Here is a 22902-nt window from a genome sequence, read left to right as displayed (position 1 = left end):
GGGAGCGTTGTGCTCACGGTTCTGAAACGCCCATGGAAATCACGTTCTCTCCCTGAAAAGAGATCTCACGTGACCCAAAATGGCGCGGAGAATTCCGACAGGTCATCAAGGTATTTAAACAAGGGACGGGCTTATGTGATTCCGTATTTGACAATTTCCGATGACGATACCTTCCTGTAGCACGATGCACGCATGCCACTGGCCTACTCTTTGTGGGAAGGCACGTGCTACTTACTGACTGCCTGATGTCTGGTGTCGCATTAGTGAGGGACACATTTTTCCCTTCATAGATGCTAATACCACCAATTAAACCATTTAGGGCCATGTGATATCACATGTACTATATTTTGATGAATGTTTGAATTCTAAGACAACAACCTTATTTCTCTTAATTCCGAGCACTTGTAGGGGCTTTATTATTATACCTGCAAGCCATAAAAAAGTGCTTTAAGCATTTTGTCAGGTTGATTTTTCCTTACAACTTTTGGTGGAAATTTACTCATAGAAGATTTAGGATAAAATCAGAGAAATACAGGGAATGCGAATTCTTCATCTTTATAGCTTTCTTCTCTCTGTAAGGTGGTATCTAGTAAGGAGTGAGGGGACAGAATTATTCATTTTCCTGCTACCGGAAAGCATCCAATAATGGGATTAGGAATACAATTTCAAAAACAACGTGTTTGTGCTTTTTGTATGACATTGATTTTGATCCATGGTAAAAGCGGATTTTCATATGCTAAAGATGTAGAAGGATCTGTGATCTCAGATAGTCCGGGCAGACATCAGAGAGGAGCTGGCGTGCTTCACAAGGACACAGCAGCTGTGCAGGGAAGCTCAGAGGCAGGGCGGCTTGTAACAGAATCTGTGTGTGTTCCCTCCACCTGCAGTCTCAGAATTCTGTGACCCTGGAGCCACTGCAGCCCGACTGCGACTACACAGTAGAGCTGCAGGCTGTCACCTACTGGGGCCAGACGCGCCTCAAGAGCGCCAAGGTCTCCCTCCAGTTCACGTCCGCACGCGCCGTCCACAGCAGTAAGTGCTTCGAGTTCCTTTTTCCTATTTGCAGTCTTTACATGAGAGTCTTCTTACACGTAAATACGTCCTTTGAACTAGGATGTGTACAAATTTTACCTTTGAGTTTTTCTTAGGATTTTTATCCTAAGTTTTAGGTGCAGTATTTTGGCGTTATAATGGAAGTTTAAGAAGAAAGGGTGTCTCACTCGAACAAATGTTTATACTTCCATGATTTGGGGTCCTTGTGCGTATGCGTACTTGTTTTTAAGGAGGGTCCGCACAGTTAACTGTTAGAAACTGTTGCTTCTCTCCTAAAAATGCGACATGCCCTTTTTTCTTTTCTCCTGGTTTTACACAGTGGTCACAATTACTGCAAAAGGCTACCTACTTCTCCACTGGGGGCAGTGACTAAATCATTCCCATACCCGCTTCCTTGTTGCCAGTGGTTCTAAACTAGTCCGTTTGCCATGAACTGAGCAAAGCAAGGGGAGAGTCTTATGAGACACTCACCTCTGAGCTGGAAAATGCCTTACGTGGAGTTTCCGGCTTTGCTCAGAGGTGGGGACTGGTGAGAAGAGCTGTGGGGAAGCTCCTGGCCAGGGATCTGGGGACGGGCAGATAGAAGGCGAGCCCAAGAGAGGCCGCCAGGGGTCTCCGCGGGTCCTGCTTCCCCAGGCTCGCAGGGTCCCGTGGGATCTGCCTTTCATCCCGGGACGGGGCCTGGTCAGACACGGAAGGTGTGACAAGCTTGTTGAATTTAGGAAAGGCAAGGCTGGCTCTGCACTGTCAGACGCAGGGATTGCCCATAATTATCTTCTACCACCTGGGAAACAATAGGATCCAAACGAGCAGGTCCATTTGAAATGATGCTTTCAAAATAGTTCTAGAAACAGAGCTTCCTACCTATTTGAGAAGTAGTCCTCTTGGAGATGAAATGGATTTGAAAAGTCTACTGTTTCTATGTATAAGTTTGCATACAGTACAACTTTTACATAAAAATTCTCATGGAAACATTTCTATGTGTTTAGTAACTTCATTGATTTTTTTATCAATATTTTTTATTGAAACAGAGTTGATTTAGTGTTAATTTCTGCTGTACAGCAAAGTGACTCAGTTATGCACACACACATATACACACACACACACACATATATATATATATATATATATATTCTTTTCCATTATGGTTTATCCCAGGAGATTGAATATAGTGCCCTGTGCTCTGCAGGAGGACCTTGTTGTTTATCCATTCTCTATGTAATAGTTTGCATCTACTAACCCCAGACTCCCACTCCATCCCTCCCCCAATGCCCTCCCCCTTGGCAACCACAACTGTGTTCTCTATGTCCGTGAGTCTGTTTCTGTTTCATAGATAGGTTCATCTGTGTCATATTTTAGGTTCCACATGTAAGTGATATCATAAGATATTTGTCTTTCTCTTTCTGACTGACTTCGCTTAGTATGATCCTCTCTAGGTCCATCCATGTTGCTGCAAATGGCATGATTTCATTCTTTTTGATGGCTGAGTAGCATTCCATTGTACATATGTACCACGTCTTCTTTTTATCCATTCCTCCGTCGATGGGCATTTAGGTTGTTTCCATGTCTTGGCTGTGCTGTGCTGTGACTGTGCTGCTATGAACATAGGGGCGCATGTATCTTTTTTGGATCTTTTTTTTTTTTTTTTTTGCGGTACGCGGGCCTCTCACTGTCGTGGCCTCTCCCGTTGCAGAGCACAGGCTCCGGACGTGCAGGCTCAGCGGCCATGGCTCATGGGCCCAGCCGCTCCGTGGCATGTGGGATCTTCCTGGACCGGGGCACGAACCCGTGTCCCCTGCATTGGGAGGTGGACTCTCAACCACTGCGCCACCAGGGAAGCCCTTTTTTTGATCTTTAAATTTTTTATTTTATATTGGAGTATAGTTGATTAACAATGTTGTGTTAGTTTCAGGTGTACAGCAAAGTGATTTAGTTATATATATATATATATATATATACCCGTATCTATTCTTTTTCAAATTCTTTTCCCATTTAGGTTATTACAGACTTCTGAGCAGAGTTCCCTGCACTATACAGTAGGTCCTTGTTGGTTAAAACCAGTGTTACACAATTCAGTTTTAACAGCATTAATTTGTGTGCCTAATTTCAGCCTGACTGTTCTTAGGGAGGTCCAATCTTACACTTTGTAAATAGGCCCAATATGTCCGTTATATGATTATGAATCAGTTTCAAGAGTAATTTTAGAGTCAGATTTAGTAATATCTGTGACAGCACTTATGGAGCACGTGGCATGTTAAAGGCAAGATGTCATGCGTTACAGACAGCTTCCAGCTGAGAGGAAGAATGAGGCGTAAGTCAATACTAGTGTCATAGGTGTGACGAAACAGGGCCAGAAAATCCTTGTTCGTTGGACAATGTATACCACACGTGTAGGGTCTCAATAGCTTAGTTGCTCGAAGTCATTTTTTCTTTAGCCTGGCTGCACATTATGGTCAACTAGAGAGTTGTCTGTAAAAATGCTAGTGGTAGGGCACCATGCCCAGAGATTATAATTCAATGGTGGTGGGAGGTGGGAGGGTTGGGGGGAGATGCCTCTCAATTTCTTTTTCTTTTCTTTTCTTTCTTTTTTAATTCTACTGAAGTATAGTTGGTTTACAATATTGTGTTTCATTTCTGGTGCACAGCAGAGTGACTCAGTCATACATATCTATTTTTTCATGTCCTTTCCCATTATGGTTTATCACAGGATATTGAATATAGTTCCCTGTACTATAGGGTAGGACCTTGTTTTCTATCCATCCTATATATAATAGGTTGCATCTGCTAATCCCAAACTCCCAATCCACCCCTCCCCCACCTCTGCTCCCCCTTGGCCACCGCAAGTCTATTCTCTATGTCTGCGAGTCTGTTTTTGTTTCCTAGATAGGTTCATGTGAGTCATATTTTAGATTCTGCATACAGGGGATATCACTTGGTATTTCTCTTTCTGACTTCACTTAGTATGATAATCTCTAGGTCCCTCCATGTTGCTGCAAGTAGCATTATTTCATTCCTTTTTATGGCTGAGTAGTATTCCACTGTATATATGCACCACATCTTCTTTATCCATTCATCTGTTGATGGACACTTAGGTTGCTTCCATGTCTTATCTATTGTAAATAGTGCTGCTGTGAATATAGGGGTGCAGGTATCTTTTTGAATTATAGTTCTGTCTGGATATATGCCCAGGAGTGGGATTGCTGGATAACATGGCAACTCTAGTTTTAGTTTTCCGAGGAACCTCCATACTGTTTTCCATAGTGGCTGCAACTTACATTTGCACCATTCATTGATTTCTTTAATGCAGTCCTCCATTCATTCAGCAAACTGTGTCTAATGATGGGAATAATTACTACCTTATACCACTGTACCCTGTATTATAGTATAAAGATACGTACACTGTAGGATATATACTATATAGACTGTACGTTATATAGTATATGTGTACCATGTATTTATATGTGTATATATGTTCTGTATATACGCACATGCGTACATATACATGTGCAGACACACTCATACACACATTACTGCAGCACTGGACACATTTCCATCTCTGCCTTCAAAGCGCCTACTGTTGAATTTGGGAGAGAAACATGTCAACATGATTACACAGAGACCAGTCTGTTGCACACAGAGCTGCAGGGAAGCATGGCGCAGACGGACAGACATGGCGGTGGGAACCAAGAGCACAGTGCTCCTCCTGGGTCCTGAAGAATGGGTGCTCCGTGGGACACAGCGTGTCACCCCACACAAGCGCAGAGTTGGAAGAGAGCATCATTTGTGCAGAGAATCAGCTTGGGGGTGGGGAGTGGAGGGGGGGTCAGTTCCCTCCCTGGGAGACGTCAGTGACTTCCGTGGGTGTCATAACCGTCCACGTGCGAAGGCCACCCTGTGTCTCCCAGCTGATGCTCCCTGAAAGCAGAGGTATGTGCTCAGCACCTCCCCTGGGATGGCCAACAGGTACTTCGAATGCAACACCCCCAAACCAAGCTCTTCACTTCCCTCTCACACCCCTTCCTCTCCCAGGCTCTCCTGCCCCCAAAGTTCCCACCGTTCCCCCTTTTGTTCAAGCCATCCATAGAGGTCATTCGTCATGCTTCGCTTTGCTTTCTCTTCAGAAATCCAGTTCATTAGAAAGTCCTTTTGACTCTAATTTCAGATTCTGTGTGGGATCTGTCCAAGTCTTGCCCTTGTTCAGCCCATTGTCACCTTTCTTATAAAGTAATCTCCTAATTAATATTTGTCTCCACTCTTTCTTAAATATCCATTTTGTAGACAGCTGGCAAAATATTCTTTAGAAAATATTAACCATATCACAGGTTACTCTCCTGAGTTCCACTCTCAAGACTGTCACCTACATCTTCTCTTTGCAAGTCTCCACAGATCTCATCCTTTATTGCTTTCCCATGTTTTCCTCCCCAAATGTCTTCTCAAACCAAAACCCTTTAAACCTCTGCTTCTCCTAAGACCCACTTTTTTTTTTTTCTATTGGTGGTGGGGATTTCCTCTACTGTGTAAAATAAGTTTGCCTTTTAGTCTCCTGGCTTTTCCAGTAAACAACATTCCTTCCCCATTGGAGACTGGTATGGGATTGCAAACTCCCATAATTTAATATGTGTTTCTGCCCACAACCAAGAACAAGGAGAGGAAAACCCAGCCTTGGCTTGCCATTGTTGAAGTCATGTCATCGAGAATCTCTTCATGGTCCAGCCCACAGACACAACTGTTACAGACTCTGGGTCTCCAGAGCACATCTAGGGCTTTCTCCTTCTTCCTGGGGCATCTCCCCACACACACCTGGTGAGATCCTCTTTAATTAGCTCCCTCTCCCTTCCTCTCGGGTATGATTACAAACCCTTCTCTCTCACTTTAAGCCATTAGGCATCACATAGACTGAATTCTTCCCTCTCAGTGAGCCACTCAGATCCCCCCAGATACAAACACATCTGTCCTTCACCCCTGAGTGTCTTCCCCTGTCCTCTGGAATCTCCGGTGGAAGCGTCCTTCCTTTTGCACACGACAGATTCCAGTCTGTGGGGTCTAGACCTATCCCTTGGAAAGTACATCCGCTCAACTAAGGTCTCATCTAGGTCAGAGAACAGGGACTGTCCGCCTGTGTGCCCACGGCAGCCGTCAGAGCCCAAGTGCTCCAGAAGCCTAGGCGTGGCCTGGAGCACTGCTTCAGGAACTCCTGTGAAAGCAAACCAGTCAGTTGTTCCCGCTCTCACCTGCGCACGCAACCAACTCCTGTTCCCGCAAGACGCTGGTGCCGAGTGTTACGGTCACTTTCTAATCATCTTGTACAATGAGGTAACGTTTTACCTGACCAATAAAGAGACGTGACAGTTAACCTACCAAAGGCCACTTTATGCTAGGATTAACTGATGCCTGTCCTGCGGATTCAGAAAAATAAAATAAGAAGTGATAGTGCAAAGTACCTGTCATAATACATGTTATTTGAGTGTCAGCGTAGCCGACACAAGAGACTGTTTTACAAAGGATGAGGCAGGATATAGCTGAATACGTGTCAGGATGTTCTTTAGAACCCAGTGTTGATCTATAATCTCGTAAACACTAGTATATGACTTTTACAAGAACACTATATTTCATCATGAAGCAACTAGAAGTAAGGAATAACTACAACTTTATAGTATAAACAAGGGAAATTATATTTTATAGGAATGAGTGTAGTAAATGTCAGCATATAAATTCTTTTTTGAATTATATTTTTCCAGGTCTGCGGGGTGCCAGGTGTATTAATGATAAATATTTCGATGCAAGCAAAGCCTGAATGTTCATAGTTTTATGAAAGGGTCCCTTGAAGGAGGAAAGACATAATACTATCTTTAATGGAAATGTAACTTGCTGTTTTGGAGGTAGGAGGAGTATTTCCAGGGTTGACAGATTCCAAATGTTTTTTCTAGTTGCCTCATGCAACTGGAATATGCTTCCAGCTCTCCAAAATAAAAATGGAGTGGAGAGAAAATACTCTGAATCTCTCAATCTGAAAAGGTAATCAGAGTTTTGACATCTGGAGAAATAGCATAGTCACTCAATTCTTTTAACTTTCAGGAGTATTAAAGAGTATAAATAAATCAGACCTCATACCTCTTCAGAATGTGAAGGAATGAATTTTATTCCATTTTTGTTTCCTGCTGAAAGTGGAGGACACACTCCGAGTCAAGGACGTCCTCCCAGGACTGAACTGTCACGTCTGTCCCTACATGGGGGATGGGGCATGTCCATGCGTGTCTGTGCTGGAAATATTCAGTAAAGCAGCAAAGATTCGATCTTGAGATATATACATATATATATGTGTGTGTGTATATACATATATATATATATATATATATATATATATATATATTCACACGTCCTTACGTCTGTAATGAGAAATGAATGTTTCCATGGCATATAAAAGACAGCAGGAAGACAATTTACAGAGAGATTAAACACGGTTTTTTTAAACTGTCTTGGTAGTCTGCTGGCGACTTCTTCCCATCACAGGTTCTTCAAGGAATTAGAAGCATAAACGGGCTTGTGAAAATCTGAAGCCTTTAATTCTTTAAAAGAAACATGCTTTAGGTGTAAGCAGCAGGATTCTTTAACCGCCGGGTGGTGTCAAGAAAGGGATGCGTTTGGGGGCGGAGCCTTCTGAGGGCTCCGCGTCCCAGGCCCTCCTCTGGGCTCCAGGCTCGCTGCGCTGGCGTCTGCAGGCTGGGAAGCAGCGCCTCCTGCTATCCGGTCTCGGCACATTCCTGGCCCCCAGAACGCCCACCTCCACCTGCGAGCTGAGGACGGAGGTTTGCCATCAGCGGCTAGTAATTTAATCAGCACGCCCGTGTGATGACGCCTCTGTAAAAATCCAGAAAGACGGGGTTCAGAGAGCTTCCGCGGTGGTGAACGCATGCTGGGGGAGGGGCTCCCTTAGACCCTCAGACGTGGAAGCTCCGCCCCCTTTCCCCACACCCTGCCGTGTGCATCGCTTCCATCTGCCTCTTCCTGACTTAGATCCTTCTTTTCCCACTCACTTTTCATATATCCAAATCAAATTTTATGCTTAGGCATGATAAACTTTGAAGACAGATGTTCTTGTTTACGTGAGCTAAATATGGGCTTACATGACAAGCAATACTGATGTGAACATTTCTATACAAGTTTTTCTACGTTATAGATCCTCATCCCTAGAACAGTCTTTTTTGTTACTGTTGTCTGTGGTTTTGTGTTGTTTCTTTTTTTAAATTGAAGTATAGTTGATTTACAGTGTTGTGTTAGTTTCAGGTATACAGCACAGTGATTCAGTTATACACATGCACCTATTCTTGTTCAGATTATTTTCCATTATAGGTTATTACAAAATATTGAGTATATTTCCCTCTGCTATACAGCAGGTGCTTGTTGGTTATCTCTTCTATATAGAGTAGTGTGTATATGTTAATCTCAAACTCCTAATTTATCCTTCTGCTTCCCCCCTTTCCCCTGTGGTAACCATAAGTTTGTTCTCTATGTCTGTGAGTATGTTTCTGTTTTGTAGATAAGTTCATTTCTGTCGTATTTTAGATGCCACATCTAAGTGATACCATATGATATTTATCTTTCTCCGTCTGACTTACTTCACTCAGTATGATCATCTCTAGGGGCATCCATGTGGCTGTAAATGGCATTATTTCATTCTTTTTGATGGCTGAGTAGTATTCCACTGTATATATGTACTGCATCTTTATCCATTCCTCTGTCGATGGACACTTAGGTTGCTGAGTTATATCCTTTTATTATAAACGGGTAATCTATCAAGTAAAATTTTTCTCTGAGTTCTGTGAATTGCTCTTGCAAGTTATTTGAATCCGAGGAAGGGGTCTCTGGAACCCCCCCATCTACAGCAGGTCATCAGAAGCACTGCTGCCAACCTGGACTCGTGACTCGCATCTGAAGCGGGCGGGGGGCGCAGTCTTGCAGCACTGAGCCCTTACCCTGTGGGATCTGATGCTGTCTGCAGGGAGAAACTGTCACAACTGAGTTGAACTGTAGGACACCCCGCTGGGGTCTGAGAATCGGTGGTATGGGGAACCCCTCATACACACAGTGCTATTGGGTGCAGAATCCTTAACCTAATAAATGTCAGAGTTATCCAAACATTCATTTGAATTATTTAAAATGTAAGTACCAACTAATGTAACTCTCCCATTCCTTTTAATCAGCTCCATCGCATGGATGGTTTGCCAGGCACAACCCGGTAAGGAGAAGTACACAGTCGATGTACTTTTTCTTCTGGGTCCTCAGTTTTCCTTTCCTTCTCCTGATTCACCGCAGGTCAGCATTTCTCTGCATTCATCCTCATCTCTCCCTCTTCCTCCCACCTTCTCAAGAATGCAGACCTCACAGCTCTATTGGAAAAGTTTTGATAACACATTTCTGACTGCTTTATAATCAATACAGCTTAAGCTGTTCTCTCTCAAAGGGCTACTTGGAATTCTGAAAGCAGAAAAGTCTTGTCTCCAAGGACGGAATTTCTAAACGTACAACTTGTAAAATAAGTGAACTGGTAAAGGAGAGATCTGAGGGCAGGGATTTGGGGTATACGTCCTGCTAAGCCGTATAAATTCTCACCTGGCTCTCTAAAGATGGAGGAACATAACATGCTGGTATCTGTGAAAAGCTGCCTATACTGTTTTCATGAAATGGTATTTTAATACGACTTCATTTACTTCATAACCGCACAAAAGTCTATCTATTGTGAGAAATACTACTTCCACCTGTTACTGAAATCAGAGCATCTTTCCGGGCTGGTGAATGTATGTTGATTCCCAATTTAAGTTCGGGGGATCCCGTGTAATGTACACAGTCTCCTTTTAGGTATGCATTCCAGCGTGTGATGAAGGGGGAGGTGTCGTCAACTTGAGCTGGAAGGAACGTGTAGTCACGTTACATTTTACTTTAAAAATCAGGCAGTAAATATGGATGAATAGCAGAGTGAAATTAAATACACTGGGATTACTATCAGGTTACAGACTTATTTTTAACAAGTAAATCAGAATGTCGTGCTTTGTTGCAGAAGAACAACTTGGGAAAACTAGAAAAAGTGTGATGCAGATACAGCCTCCGTTTCAAAGACGACGGCCCACTCGCCTCCTGGAAATCGGAGCTCCGCTCTATCAAGACAGCCAGCTGCAAGTGAAGGTGTACTGGAAGAAGACCGAAGGTGGGCAGGTGCTTCTGTTTACTTGTCGTTGTTCTTGCTAAGTTGTAGTTTCTATTGGAGTCGAGTTGATTAACAGTGTTCTGTTAGTTTCAGGTGTACAGCAAAGTGATTCAGTTTTACACATACACTCGTGTATTCTTTTTCAAATTCTTTTCCCATTTAGGTTATTACAGAATACTGAGCAGAGTTCCCTGTGCTACACAGTAGGTCCTTATTAGTTATCGATTTTATATACAGTAGTGTGTATATGTCAATCCCAATCTCCCAATTTATCCCTCCCGGCCACCCTTCCCCTTTGGTAACCATAAGTTTGTTTTCTGAGTCTGTGAGTCTGTTTTTGCCTTGTAAATAAGTTCATTTGTGTCATTTTTTGTAAGATTCTGCACATAAGTGACGTCATATGATATTTGTCTTTCTCTGTCTGACTTCACTTAGTATGATCATCTCCAGGTCCATTCACGTTGCTGCAAATGGCATTATTTCATTCTTTTTTATCACTGAGTAATATTCCATTGTATATATGTACCACATCTTCTATAGCCATTCATCTGTTGGTGGACAGTTAGGTTGCTTCCATGTCCTGGCTATTGTAAATAGAGCTGCAGTGAACATTGTGGTACATGACTCTTTTTGAATTATGGTTTTCTCAGGATATATGCCCAGGAGTGGGATTGCTGGGTCGTATGGTAGTTCTATTTGTAGTTTTTTAAGGAACCTCCACACTGTTCTCCATAGCGGCTGTATCAATTTACATTCCCACCAGCAGTGCAGGAGTGTTCCCTTTTCTCCACACCCTCTCCAGCATTTATTGTTTGTAGACTTTTTGATGATGGCCATTCTGACTGGGGTGCGGTGATACCTCATTGTAGTTTTGATTTGCATTTCTCTGATAATTAGCAATGTTGAGCATCTTTTCATGTGCCTCTTGGCCATCTGTATGTCTTTGGAGAACTGTCTATTTAGGTTTTCTGCCCATTTTTTTCACTGGGTTGTTTGTTTTCATGATATTGAGCTGTGTGAATTGTCTGTATATTTTAGAGATTAATGCCTCGTCAGTCACATTGTTTGCAAATATTTTCTTCCATTCCGTAGGTTGTCTTTTCATTTTGTTTATGGTTTCCTTTACTGTGCAAAAGCTTTTAAGTTTAATTAGGTCCCATTTGTTTATTTTTGTTTTTATTTTCATTAATCTAGGAGGTGGATCAAAACGATTTTGCTGGGATTTATGTCAGAGAGTGTTCTGCCTGTGTTTTCCTTTAAGAGTTTTATATTTGTTGTTTGCATTGAAGAGCGCTGTGATGTAAGGGTGCTTGTGCAAACGTCACCGTCGAGCCACACTATTGATATTAAGGAAATGGTAGCTGAACAAAACACATGCTTTTTAAAAAATTATTATTAAATGCCTTGCTCTTCTGAAGTCTGAACGGGTTGCCTCTGATTCCCAGGAATCTGTATCCCATACTGAAATCTGCTGCTTACATTTGATCATTTCAGGGATATTAACCTGTCTTCATGTCTTTCCTAAGAAGGTTGATCTTGTGTCCCAAACACTTGAGACAGTCATTATCTTGCACTGTAAATTCTTGTTCTAAATTAGAAGACCTATAATGCAAATAATTTGGAAAACAGAATAAAAGAGCCGATTCTCTTCTCAGTATCATTTCATAGAAATAGCATTTTACTGGATTTTCTTTCAGAAGTCTCCTATACCTGTTTCTCACTCAGTTGTTTTATATGTATATGTGTGTGTTTGTAAAGCACATTTTCATAAAATACTAATTTGCATTCTGTATTGTTGGTATTTTTAATAACATTTTAAAATGGCTGCCTTGATAGATATTATGCCATAATGATTCCACTATAGTCACACATTTAGCTGCCTTCAGAATTTCCATCTTATAGTCAATACCGCAATGAACAGTCACCCTTAGAATAGATTCTTTTTTCTCTTTATCTTTGGGATAAATTCCTTTTGTTTCCTTGTTTTCTGTACTCTTAGAATAGTATTTTTAGAGTTACTTGACATACGTTTTTATATTTATCACTTCTGTGCATTTTAAGACATAAACTCTATTTTAAGCAAAAAACAATAGATTGTTTCAAGAATTCAGTTTTTAAAATTCTTATTTTTCTGAAATGCTATTTTACTCAGAGTATCGGCTCACGAGCCATTGGGGATATTGGTGTTGGAGCTCTTCTTGTTCCAGAATTTTCTTCCAAGCTGCTGAAATTCATTCTCTAGCTAAAATAACATTACCAATCATGTTAATGTTTTATTACGATACTATCATATGTTAATTTAAATTTTTTTATTGAATATTAATTATAAAATTATATGTTAATATATCCATATTATGACATTTAATGATAGTTTTAAGTTAATATTAAATTATAAAATTTATTTGATCTATTGTACAGTCAAGCCCTCCACATCAGTGGGTTATTTGATCTGTTGTACAGTCACGCCCTCCACATCAGTGGGTTCTGTATCTGTGAATCCAACCAACTGTGGATTTTGTGCAATGTTTAAGATTGGCAGTTGGTTGAATCCGAGCGTGCAGAACCCCCAGATACGAAGGGCTAACTGTGGGACTCGAGCAGCCTGGAATTTGGTATCCAGGGTGTGGATCCAATCCCCACTCTCCAGTGGGTACCAAAGGATGACTGTATTTATCAATTTCAAATTAGAATTGTATGTCAATATGACATATTAATAAAACAACATATTAATGTAATACTGAAAATGTACACATCTCATGTAAGGAAATGAAAATGTACACACACGGGAGGTGCAAACATCTTAAGCACAGAATAGTGACCACCATTTCCTGGCTTCTAAAATTGAAGATTTGTTTTACGTGTATTTGAATGTATACAGATGGAATCATACAGTTTGCATCAGTCTTCTCACAGTGAACACTGCATGTGGGAAACCCGTCCATCCTGTTGCAGGAAGCCGTGATTCATCCATTTATATCACTGCATAGTTGTCCCTGGTACAGCAGTTGATGGAGATTTGGTTTGTTCCAGGGATGGGCTATTCAGAATGGCCCTGCTGTGAAGAGCCTATGAATACATGTCTGTTGATGTACATGTGTACCTATTCCCCCACAGAGGGTGGGATTCTTAGGTCATAAGGATGATGACATTTAGAAGATGCTGAGAATTTCCAAAGTGGCTGGACCAATGCACATTCCCACCAGGAGGGTAAGATGGTCCCCACAGCCCCACATGCTTTCCCCCATGAGGCATGTTCTGTCTTTCTCAGTTGAGCCAGCCTTTCTGGTACGTGTGACGTGATGGCTCAGTGCTGTTTGAATGTGCATTCTTCTGGTCATCCAGGCGTTGAACACCTTTTCATAAGTTTACTGGCAATGGAGCTCCTGTTTTTCAAAGCACTTTTCAACTGTTTAGCCAGCCTGTCCTGCAAGAGTCCTTTATATGTGGAGTATATGAGTCATCTGCTGGTTTCATCTTAGTATTTTCTACTTTCATTTTTTTCACATTCTTAATAGTTCTTACTTTTAGAGATTATCAGTTCATCATTTTGTTTCCTTGAGGCTTACCGCTCTTTGTTTAAGAAATCTTTGCTTATGCCAGGGTCACAAAGATACTCTCCTTATCTCCTAGGAGTTATACTGTTTCATCTTTCTCTACCTTTTACCCAGATTTGGTTATTGTTGTAAGCAGCTAGTGTAGGGCATCAATGTCCTTTCATTTTTCTTTCCCTCTTTCTTCCCCCAAAACAAAGAACTTTTTATTGAGGTATTAGTTGATTTACAATGTTGTGTTAGTTTCAGGTATACAGTAAAGTGATTCAGTATTACATATATATATGTCTATTCTTTTCCACATCCTTTTCCATTATAGGTTATTAGAATATATTGAATATAGTTCCCTGTGCTATAAAGTAGGACGTTGTTGTTTATCTACTTTATATACAGTCATTTGTATCTGCTAATCCCAAACTCCTAATTTATCCCTCCCCCACCCCCTTTGCCCTCTGGTAATCATAAGTTTCTTTTCTAAGTCTGTGAGTCTGTTTCTTTTTGTAAGTAATTTTATTTTTATAATTTTTTTTACATTCACATATAAGTGACATCATGATATTTGTCTTTCTCTGTCTGACCTACTTCACTCAGTATGACAATCTCTAGGTCCATCCATGTTGCTGCAAATGGCATAACTTCATTCTTTTTTATGGCTGAGTAATATTCCATTGTATATTTGTACCACATCTTCTTTATCCATTCATCTGTTGATGGACACTTAGGTTGCTTCCATGTCTTGGCTAGTGTAAGTAGTGCTGCTACAAACACAGGGGTGCATGTATCTTTTTAAATTATAGTTTTGTCTGGATATATGCCCAGGACTGGGATTGCTGGATCTTATGGTAGTGCTATTTTTAGTTTTTTGAGGAAACTCCATACTGTTCTCCATAGTGGCTGCACCAGTTTACATTCCCACCAACAGTGTAGGAGGATTCACTTTTCTCCACATCCTCTCCAGCATTTATTATTTGTAGACTTTTTAATGATCGCCATTCTGACTGGTGTGAGGTGGTACCTCACTGTAGTTTTGATTTGCGTCTCTCTAATAATTAGCGATAATGAGCATCTTTTCATGTGCCTATTGACCATCTGTATGTCTTCTTTGGAGAAATGTCTATTTAGGTCTTCTGCCCATTTTTGGATTGGATTGTTTTCTTGTTATTAAACTCTACGAGCTGTTTGTATATTTTGGAAATTAAACCCTTGTTGATTGCATCATTTGCAAATATTTTCTCCCATTGCATAGGATATCTTTTTATTTTGTTTATGGTTTCCTTTCTGTGCAAAAGCTTGTAATTTTGAATAGGTCCCATTTGTTTATTTTGGTTTTATTTCTATTGCCTTGGGAGACTGACGTAAGAAAACGTTTGTACAATTTATTAAGGGAATATTTTGCCAATACTCTATCCTAGGAGTTTTATGGTGTCATGACTTATATTTTAGTCTTTAAGCCATTTTGAGTTTATTTTTGTGTATCGTGTTAGAGAATGTTCTAATTTCCTTCTTTTACATGTAGCTGGTCAGTTTTCCCAGCACCACTTATTGAAGAGACTGTCTTTTCTCCAGTGTATATTCTTGCCTCCTTTGTCATAGATTAATTGACCATAAGTGTGTGGGTTTATTTCTGGACTTTCTATCCTGTTCCATTGATCTATATTTCTGTTTTTCTGCCAGTACCTTAGTATTTACTGTAGCTTTGTAGTATAGTCTGAAGTCAGGGAGCTGTGATTTCTCCAGCTCTGTTCTTTTTCTCAAGATTGTTGTGGCTATGTTGAGGTCTTTTGTGTTTCACAGACATTTTTAAATGTTTTGGTCTAGTTCTTTGAAAAATGCCATTGGTAATTTGATAGGGATTGCATTGAATCTGTAGATTGCCTTGGGTAGTATGGTTATTATAACAATATTGATTCTTCCAGTCCAACAATATGGTATAACTGTCCATCTCTGTCAGCTTCAGTTTCTTTCATCAGCATCCTATAGCTTTTGGAGTACAGGTCTTTTGCCTCTTCAGGTAGGTTTATTCCTAGGTATCTTATTCTTATTTTTCTTTCCCCCTCTCCATGGAAATCTTTAGTAAAAGGCAAAAGATTTATATGATCTGAAGAGAAACCAGAGTATGAATGGTATTTTATTCTTTTTGATGCAATGGTAAATGGGATTGTTTCCTTAATTTCTCTTTCTGATAGTTTGTTGTAGTGTGTAGAAATGCAACAGATTTCTGTATATTAAGTTTGTATCCTGCAACTTTACTGAATTCACCGATGAGCTCTAGTAGTATTCTGGTAGTATCTTAAGGGCTTTCTTAATGTATGGTATCATGTCATATGCAAGCAGTGACAGTTTTACATCTTCCTTTCCAATCTGGATTCCCTTTCTTCTCTGATTGCCGTTGCTAGGACTTCCAAAACTATGTTAAGTAAAAGTGGCAAGAGTAGGCATTCTTGTCTTGTTCCTGACCTTGCAGGAAATGCTTTCAGCTTTTCACCGTTGAGTATGATGTTAGCTGTGGTTTTGTCATATATGGTCTTCATTATGTTGAGGTAGGTTCCCTCTATGCCCACTTTCTGGAGAGTTTTCATCAGAAATTGATGTTGAATTTTATCAAAAGCTTTTTCTGCATCTATTGAGATGATCATATGGTTTTTACTCTTCAGTTTGTTAATATGGTGTATCACACTGATTGATTTGAGGATATTGAAAAATCCTTGCATCCCTGGGATAAATCCCACTTGATCATGGTGTATGATCCATTTAATATACTGTTGGATTCGGTTCGCTACTATTTTGTTGAGGATTTTTGCATCTATGTTCATCAAAGGTACTGGCCTATAATTTTCTTTTTTTGTGGTATCTTTGGCCGGTTTTGGTATCAGGGTGATGGTGGCCTCACAGAATTAATTCGGATGTGTTCCTTCCTCTGCAGTTTTTTGGAACGGTTTCAGAAGCACAGGTATTAACTCTTCTCTAAATGTTTGACAGAATTTGCCTGTGAAGCCATCTGGTCCTGGACTCTGGTCGTTGGGAGTTTTTTAATCACAGTTTCAATTTCAGTACTGGTAATTGGTCTGTTCATACTTCCTACTTCTTCCTGGTTCAGTCTTGGGAGACTGTACCTCTCTAGGAGTTTGTCCATTTCTTCTAGGTTGTCTGTTTTATTGGCATACAGTTGCTTGTAGTAGTCTCTTAGGATTCTATTTCTCTGGTGTTGGTTATAACTTCTCCTTCTTCATTTCTAATTTTATTGATTTGAGCCTTCTCCCTTTTTCTTCTTGATGACTCTGGCTAAAGGTTTATCAACTTTGTTTATCTTTTCAAAGAACCAGCTTTTTAGTTTCTTTGATCTTTTCTATTATTTTTTTAGTCTCTGTTTATTCAAAATAAGGATTAGTCAGAAGCACTTTTCTCCCTGGCTTGCTTATTTACTAGTAATTCACCGGAATATTTCTATGGAAACAAGCTAACAGTATTATTTACAACTAAGCAAAGTCACTGCAAACAGGTGTCTGTAAGCAACTATTGTAGGTAAAACACTGTACAGTTGTAAAGTAGCACTTGGACCAGAATAACAGAGACTTTAAGAATAAGTTCTTTAATAAGGGTGGGATCCGCTAGAGAGAAGAGGGACCAGGACCGGGCGTGAAGGAACTCCAGTTTCAGCACAAAGAGGGGCGATGCAGCAGAGGACGGTGCAAGTGAGTGCCCAGAGGAGCTGGAGAACACGGGGAGATTTGAGACAGAAGCCGAGGCAAGGGGTTTAGGAAGAGGGAGGGGGCTTCCCTGGTGGTGCAGTGGTTGAGAGTCCGCCTGCCGATGCAGGGGACACGGGTTCGTGCCCTAGTCCGGGAGGATCCCACATGCTGCGGAGCGGCTGGGCCCATGAGCCGTGGCCGCTGAGCCTGTGCTCCGCAACGGGAGAGGCCACAACAGTGAGAGGCCCACGTACCGAAAGAAAAAAAAAAAAGCTACCTTATGCTACTGATTTTAAAATGAAAGGAGACACAGTGGATGCTCACAGAGTGTGTATTTGAAGACTCGTGTAGTCACTAAGGTTTATTTGTAACCCCTAACCAGTCCTGGGGGGCGCTTGTGTGGTCCTTTGTGGGGGTGCTCGTGCGGGGAGTGGCGATGGGCTTGAGTCGCCCCACGTACACGTTCCCACCTGAAGCTGAGGGGACGCCGCCCTCTCGTTTCCACTCTCACGCTGGCGACATCCTTTGCCCGGTCTGTTTAGCGCCGTGGGTTTCTGGGCTGTTGTGTTGCATTTCCTTGCTTTTTGTTGGAGATTTGTCCTGGTTGAAGTGGCCCCGAGCATAGTGGTGGAGTGCTGCCTTTGCTGATGGATACATGAGGCTGCCTGGGAGGTGCGAGTCACATTGGTAGTGTGTGATGAAGTTCCGAAAAGGTAAAAAAAAGTGTCTAAATTTGTCGGTTTTGAGATGGTGATGGATTAAAAAAAAGGTACAGTGGAGGCGTTATTGTGAGGCTGAAAGCAAAAGAAGTTTACTGTCCTGCTACCCAGGATCATGAAAATAATTTCAACTAGAGTTTTTTAAGTAAAGAAATATTAGTTAATTATGACTTTATTAAATAAGTTTTTAAAAAAGAAAAACACACATTAAATAAGATTATGTATTGACTGGCTGGCAAAAATGTGGTGACCAGAAGCTCACGGGGAAACTAACACTGTATTTCTCCAAGAAACAGCCATCCCAGATTTGCTAATTCTGCATTCACGGTGATTTTCTAAACCCTCACTTGTGTGAATAACGAGAACCGATTGTGTAGACCTGCATGAGAAACGCATGCCAGTTTTTGATTAAGCTTGGAAGAGTGCGGACTGCTGTGTATGTGTCTGAAAAAGTGCCATGAAGGACTGCTTAAAAGACAGCCTGTTCATTTTAATCATGTCTTAAAGGAGTGGGTTTTATTCGGGTCTGGTGAAGGCAACGGAGACAACGGCCACTGAGAAGGTAGTTTGTTACTCACGGCTCCCGGGAGGTGGACCCTCCCACCACTCGGGCCACGTGGGGAGGCACCAGGGTCGGTCAGGAAGCAGGAAACTGTGCTCAGAAGCCTTTCCTCTGGCGAGTAGGAAAGGCAAGATGGTCTCAGGATTGGCTAGTCAGGATTGGCTCTGGCTCAGGGGCTGTCCCCACCTACCTGGCCCTGGGGTGACGAGGGTGGTGGCCCAGAGTGTGAGGGCCCCACAGAGGAGGTGCTGGGGAGGGGCTCTGGGTCAGCTGGTCTGCACGGGGCAGCGGCCACCCTGCGAGGGCGGTCCCGGCAGGGTCCGCAAGGCTGCAAGATGTCACAGATACAGAAAACGAAAAGGCGTGATTAAATAAGAGGCAAGCTGAACGCAAGGGCAATTGAGGGCAGGGATCAAGGGTGTGGTTTTAGAAGCGCTGAGTTTGAAAAGCATCTACATGGGACAGGAAGCTGGGAACACCAGCTCCTCCAGGGAACAGCTCAGCTGAAGGCAGAAACGCAGAGCCGTCCTGGAAAGCCTTGGGCTTGGGTGAAATTCTTCCCGGAGGTGGCAGATCCAGAGCAGGCGTGGACTCGGGCAGGGCGGAGCTGAGGGCTGAGGGCTCCGACGTGTCGCTCGGCGCGTCCTCTTAGGGAAACACAGTTGTGCTGTCAGCTGTGTGTGGGGTTCTTAGGAGACCTGGAGCCACGGGTATCAATCACACGTCCTAGCACTGGAGTGCAGCAAACTGGAGTCCAGCCCCGGCTGCTCCGGACCAGGGAATGTCAGCCCTGCCGTGTGCCCGACTTTGGAACTTGCTACTCTGTCCGATGTGGGAGCCACGAGCCCCGTGGAGCCGCTGAATTTTAAATTGATTGCAGTGCTTTAAGAATTTGATTCCTCAGCTGCAGCAGCAATGTGGTGACGAGGGGTCACCACATACAGAAGCTTTCGTCGTGGCAGACAGTTGTGTGGGACGGTGCCCTGCCCCCCGCTATCCACACCGACCAGGCCCAGTGCCAACCTCCTTCCAGGTTCCCCTGCGAGGTCAGCTCCTCTGTGAGCTGCGCCAGCGTTTTAGTGACAGTCGCAACCCTCTGTCGGGACGCCGTACCTCTCTCGCCCTCCGTGGTCAGCTGCAGGCTCATCTCCCTCCGACCTGAGACCTGACTTATGCACCTTATTACTTGTCCAGCCCCCTTAGGATTTAAGAGGTGTGAGAGCAGCTGCTCCTGGGATGTTATTTATTTCACTACGATGCCTAGAGCAGCACCACTTGTTGAAAGAAAGGATTTGAATTCACTCAGTGACTGACTTCAGCCTTAATGTATAACGTGCAATTCTTTTCTTAAAAAAAAGCCCTTGATGTCTGCCATGTAAAGAGTTAAAAACCTCTAGTCAGAGGGTTCCCCTTTTAGCTAAACACCATTGGTGCCCACTTGCTGTTTATTTTCTCAGATTGAAAGTTCTTTTCTCGTTCCAAAGTGCTCAGAGCAAGTTCCCACCAGAACCACCCGATTTCATCCAAGAGTTTTCCCCTCGGAAAACCTCCATCAAACACTTGGCGTGAGCATTCGGACGAGATGCTAATCACCCAGGGAAGCGATGCCTTTCACACCCGGGGACACACTGGGGTGATTATTAAGCCCAGGATGGCCCAGACCTCCTTTCCCACACTCAGTGACCGGCTTCTCATCACGGTGTCTTTTTTTCCACTCGGTCGGCCAAAGTAAAGACACGTGCAGAAAACGCGCTGCTCCAGCTGGAAGTGGAAACGATTAAGGAGCCCGTATGCTGGGCTGGCTTTGAGAGCAGGCCTCGTTTCCGTAGCGATCGCACACACTCACTGCAAGGATGCACTTCCTGTTAAGGCACCGGGAGGCTGTTCACCCTGTATCCTCTGATGAGGGGGCCCTGTCACAGCAAGGCTGGAGATGGAGCACATCTGAAGGGCCAGGTCTTCAAGTTGAGGGAAAGGCTTTTGTTCCTGCCTGGGCTTGACAGCCTCTCCATCAGCCTCGTCAGAAAAATGTAGGATCCAGAGACTTGAGATGAGTCTCTGTTAGAGCCTAGGAAATAGGAGAACGGCTGCTGAGTGCTACCCTTCGTTGGGGGATTTATGACTGTGGACACCATGGCAAGGTTATTCTCAAGACCTCTGTGGAGTCATTTTGCTATGACTTTTCTAATTATTTTTTTCTGTGCGGTTCTCGTATTGCAATTCGCTTTTCCTTTGATGGCTTATTGCTTTTTCCCCCTGACTCTAGTCAGAATTTTGGGAGACCACCTCCTCTGGCTGGTGTACGCAATTCTGGATCACCTGCAGGACTCTGTCCTTCCTTCCTGGTCTGTCGTGCTTTCAGGACTTGGGGCTGCGTGCACTGTGACTTGCAGACTGTTCTCTTTTGCTGATGGGTGTTGACCTTACAGATCCCGGTGTCAGTCGGTATCATGTGCAGTGGTTTCCGGAAGTCTGTGCCCACAACGAATCCGCCGGGGCGGAGGCATCCTCGGGCGTGACCCAGGTGAGGAGGTGGCCGAAATGCCGGATTCTGAACGGCTTCTAGACTCACCTGATCGGGGGACAAAGCTGGACAGAGAGAGGTGCAGGCCGTGTGTCCAGTGGGTAACTCATCCTCACGGGGCTCCCTATGGGACCCATGACCAGGTGGGAGCGGGAGACACAGGGTCACCTGTTCACTCATCTCTCGGCCCTTCACCACCTCACACGTCATCGGTCAGCATAGGGCGGGCCCTGAGATGCAGACATTCAGGACACAGCTTGCAGGGAGCTCCCAGGACACAGGGGAAACGCTGCCAGCCTCTGGGTGTCTCATCTTAATTGCACGAAAGCTCTGAATTGTTTTCTGGATTTTTGACTCGGCACAATGACCTAAAAGGCCTCATTTCCCCCAGGGAATTTCTATACGACACTATCATTCAGCATCTCCTTTGCGGCATCCCTAACTTCCACCAACTCGTCCAGGTAATGAAAGATACGGCCCGTCCTGTGATGTTCTGCCTTTAAGGGTCCCAGAGATGCTCCTGCTGCAGCTCTCGTACATGTACACGAAGCCCTGACAACTACACCCTAGAACGGGCACGCACACCCCACACCCAAAGGCGAAGAATCCTCGCACAAGCTCGTTAGGCCCGTCAGTGTCAGCTCTCCCGTTAGCGTAAGGTTATACCCTCAGCCTCTCACTCCGCCCGCAGTTGAGTCTGGTTTTCGTAATCCTGTTTCATCGCAAAGTTCCGCCCGGTGGCAATCACAGCCCTCCCAGCAGGGGAGGCAATACACAGCGCAAGAATGTCTTCCTTTCCTTAAGGAAACACTCACAGCTAAAGCACGCCTGTGTCTCAGAGAAGCCCGAGTTAGCTTTTTTTGTATTAACAACTTAGGTGTCTGTCTACAGCGTCACCCACCGCGCTGCCGCCCACCTAGCGCTGCCGTCCTGTCGGGTTCTGGAGCCTGTGTCCCACGCCATGGGAGCCTCTCACAGTTGTAAGAAATGAAAGCAGGGCCCCTGTCTCCTTTGCACTTTTTATGAAAGCCGTGTTGCACACGTCCCATATATAGGGAGACAGCCTTGGTGGAGGTAGGATTTCCTCTCCTGCCAATTTCGTACCCTCGTGAGATTTACTGTTAGTGTATTCTCTCTCTCTCTCTCTAGGAAAATTACATGATTCTTCAAGATCTGGCATTTTCCTGCAAATACAAGGTGACCGTCCAACCCACACGGCCAAAGGGCCGCTTGAAAGCAGAAACCGTTTTCTTTACGACCCCACCGTGCTCTGCTCTGAAGGGCAAAAGCCACAAGCACGTCAGCTGCCCCGGGGACGCAGGTACGTTTCACGCAAACTTCCAAGGTTGCGGCTGTGATGTCGGCAACTGTGTACACATTTCCAGACCGCATTTCACAAGAGCCTACAAACCCAAAGTATCCCCCTTTCTAAACGGCAGCGTGACGGCCCAGTTGGGAGGTAACATACGTATGAAGGCACGCATTACATCCTCATTGCAGCAGCTCTGGCGGACAGCCTTTGCTGGCATGTCAGCCCTTTAGAAATGAAGCCGAGGGTCTGTGTACTGCTTGTCCTTTGGCGCACTTTATGTAAATGATTTC

At 43.4% G+C, this 22902-nt stretch overlaps 2 protein-coding genes across 10 annotated transcripts in view; one reads left to right on the top strand and one right to left on the bottom strand.

The window, feature by feature from the left end:
* The window catches only part of ANOS1 (anosmin 1), a 190055-nt gene that overhangs the window by 159932 nt on the left and 7221 nt on the right, over positions 1–22902 (top strand). The window contains exons 8-11 of the mRNA XM_079910394.1: positions 888–1032; positions 10109–10255; positions 21206–21300; positions 22450–22621. Coding sequence (XP_079766520.1) covers positions 888–1032; positions 10109–10255; positions 21206–21300; positions 22450–22621 — 559 coding nt within the window. The remainder of the gene's footprint in view (positions 1–887; positions 1033–10108; positions 10256–21205; positions 21301–22449; positions 22622–22902) is intronic.
* LOC307180268 (uncharacterized protein) overlaps positions 7417–22902 on the bottom strand; it is a 524184-nt gene continuing 508698 nt past the window's right edge. For 7 of the 9 annotated variants that reach the window (XM_079910422.1, XM_079910428.1, XM_079910424.1 and 4 more), the window contains 2 exons: positions 18967–19104; positions 7417–7911 (listed from right to left, as the gene is read on the bottom strand). In XM_079910422.1, the coding sequence (XP_079766548.1) occupies positions 7678–7911; positions 18967–19104 (372 nt within the window). In that variant the 3' untranslated portion in view covers positions 7417–7677. Of the gene's footprint in view, positions 7912–18792; positions 18888–18966; positions 19105–22902 lie in introns of all 9 variants that reach the window. The other 2 variants (XM_079910429.1, XR_013825710.1) reach the window with 2 other exon arrangements.

Source organism: Stenella coeruleoalba (assembly GCF_951394435.1).
Source record: "Stenella coeruleoalba genome assembly, chromosome: X".
Classification (NCBI taxonomy): domain Eukaryota; kingdom Metazoa; phylum Chordata; class Mammalia; order Artiodactyla; family Delphinidae; genus Stenella; species Stenella coeruleoalba.
Note: the sequence above shows the minus strand (reverse complement) of the source record. Positions and strands in the feature narration are given on the sequence as shown.